The sequence below is a fragment of the Priapulus caudatus genome, unplaced genomic scaffold (genome assembly GCF_000485595.1).
Source record: "Priapulus caudatus unplaced genomic scaffold, Priapulus_caudatus-5.0.1 Scaffold1593, whole genome shotgun sequence".
NCBI classification, from domain to species: domain Eukaryota; kingdom Metazoa; phylum Priapulida; class Priapulimorpha; order Priapulimorphida; family Priapulidae; genus Priapulus; species Priapulus caudatus.
In genome coordinates, this window is record NW_014578654.1 from 48416 (window position 1) to 50156 (window position 1741).

Genomic DNA, 1741 nt, shown 5'->3' on the forward strand with positions numbered 1-1741 from the left:
ACTTCTGTGTGAAATTTGAGGTATTTTTCCTGACTTTATATGAAGTTTAAATCAAAAATGGTGTCCATTTTGACAAAAAAGTACGCATTACCCCCGCTAAGCTTTTTATTAGTTTTTTGCATCAATCTCAAGAATGACTAAAATGAAAACCAAAATCCAAGCGAATCCGCGGAAAATTCTCATGGCTGGATGAGCGAGCGCGAGAGCTTACCTGGCTATGTGATCGATGCATCTGCCGCTGTTCTGACACGGTGAAGAGGCACACTCATCAATGTTGATCTCACAGTGCACGCCCGCGAAACCTACACAACCACATGAACATGTTACCGCAACGAGAAAACAACAGGTGTCACAATACGAGAGTCCGTACATATACAAATAAATAAATATATATATATAACCAAGAGCTAATAATATCAAAAGCTAAAAGGTATTCATTAGCTCTTGATAATATATATACAATCACGCAAGAAAACAGGTCCTAATACAAATTGGTTATTAAAATTTCATAATTTGGCCATCATAGTTTCTTACAGTATATTTCAATAAATAGTTTATTCCGGGTTTAGGCTCATTATACCAATGTCCACAGTAGGCCCCTATATGGTGCTCCAATAATTCATTTAATTATGATTTGAAACAATTTCTTCAAAAAAATAAGGCCCCGAAATGCACATGCAGGGAGCACATAATAACAAGAATTTCTTGGGTCATGGGCGGTTCTCGAATCCCAGCCTCAAATTTCGCTTCCACGCAAACAATATACCCACCTCATTGAAAACGCCTTAGAACCCTGTACAGACAAGGATATATCTAGCGAGATACGAATAATTTTAAATTAAAATTAAACATAGACAGAGGCAGACTGATGTTTCGCGTACCGTCGGTGCACGCGCACGTGTAGCCGTTGATCATGTCAGTACAGAGGGCGCTGTTCTGGCACGGCGACGACGCACACTCGTCAATGTCAACACCGCACTGCTTCCCCGCCCATCCCGGCATGCAGACGCACTCAAAGTCGTCGATGCCGTCGTGGCACGTTCCGTTGTTTAAACATGGCTGCCGCGCGCAGTCGTCGTAGTTCTTGTCACAGAGGGAGCCCGTCCAGCCTGCGGGGGGAGAGCATTGTTGCAACGATTGTCATCGTGATAACACGCAAAACTTCTGTAATCCTTGAGAGTTAAACGTCATCACAATAAACGTTGGCCGGACTTAATCCTTAATTGTATATAAAAACCCACTGTAATCCTTGGTTGCTTTATTTCATAATAACTTCATGTATTGCATGATATTCTTTGATAAATTAGGTTGGATATATATATATATATATATATATATATATGTTAATGACTATAGCTTACCTGCCGTAGTTGCAGGGGTTGGACGCACACTCGTCTATGTTGACCTCACAGTTGACCCCGCGGGTTCCCGGCACGCACTCGCACACGTACCCGCCCGCCGTCGCATGAGAGTAAGCGACGAAGCCCGGGCGACCGGTCCCGTACAGAGCGAGATCCGACCGCTGCAAGCACGCGCCGCCGTGCCGGCAGGGGGCGCTAGCGCACTCGTCGATGTCAACCTGCCGGGAGAGGAAGTACGAGCCGTCGTTACGGAACCATCGCCGGCGCCACCTACATGCCGCGCGGTGGTCGAGGAGTGCGGGCGGACATGTTGGCTGGGGAACACTCGCACACGTTGTTAACGAGAACATTAGTAATTAACTACTCATTTTTTCTATTAA

At 45.0% G+C, this 1741-nt stretch overlaps 1 protein-coding gene across 1 annotated transcript in view; it reads right to left on the bottom strand.

Annotated features, from left to right (window-relative positions):
• Positions 1-1741, bottom strand: part of LOC106817091 (fibropellin-1-like) — a 19300-nt gene that overhangs the window by 7353 nt on the left and 10206 nt on the right. Inside the window, exons 6-8 of the mRNA XM_014821739.1 lie at positions 1362-1579; positions 882-1126; positions 212-302 (exon numbers count right to left, since the gene is read on the bottom strand). Coding sequence (XP_014677225.1) covers positions 212-302; positions 882-1126; positions 1362-1579 — 554 coding nt within the window. The remainder of the gene's footprint in view (positions 1-211; positions 303-881; positions 1127-1361; positions 1580-1741) is intronic.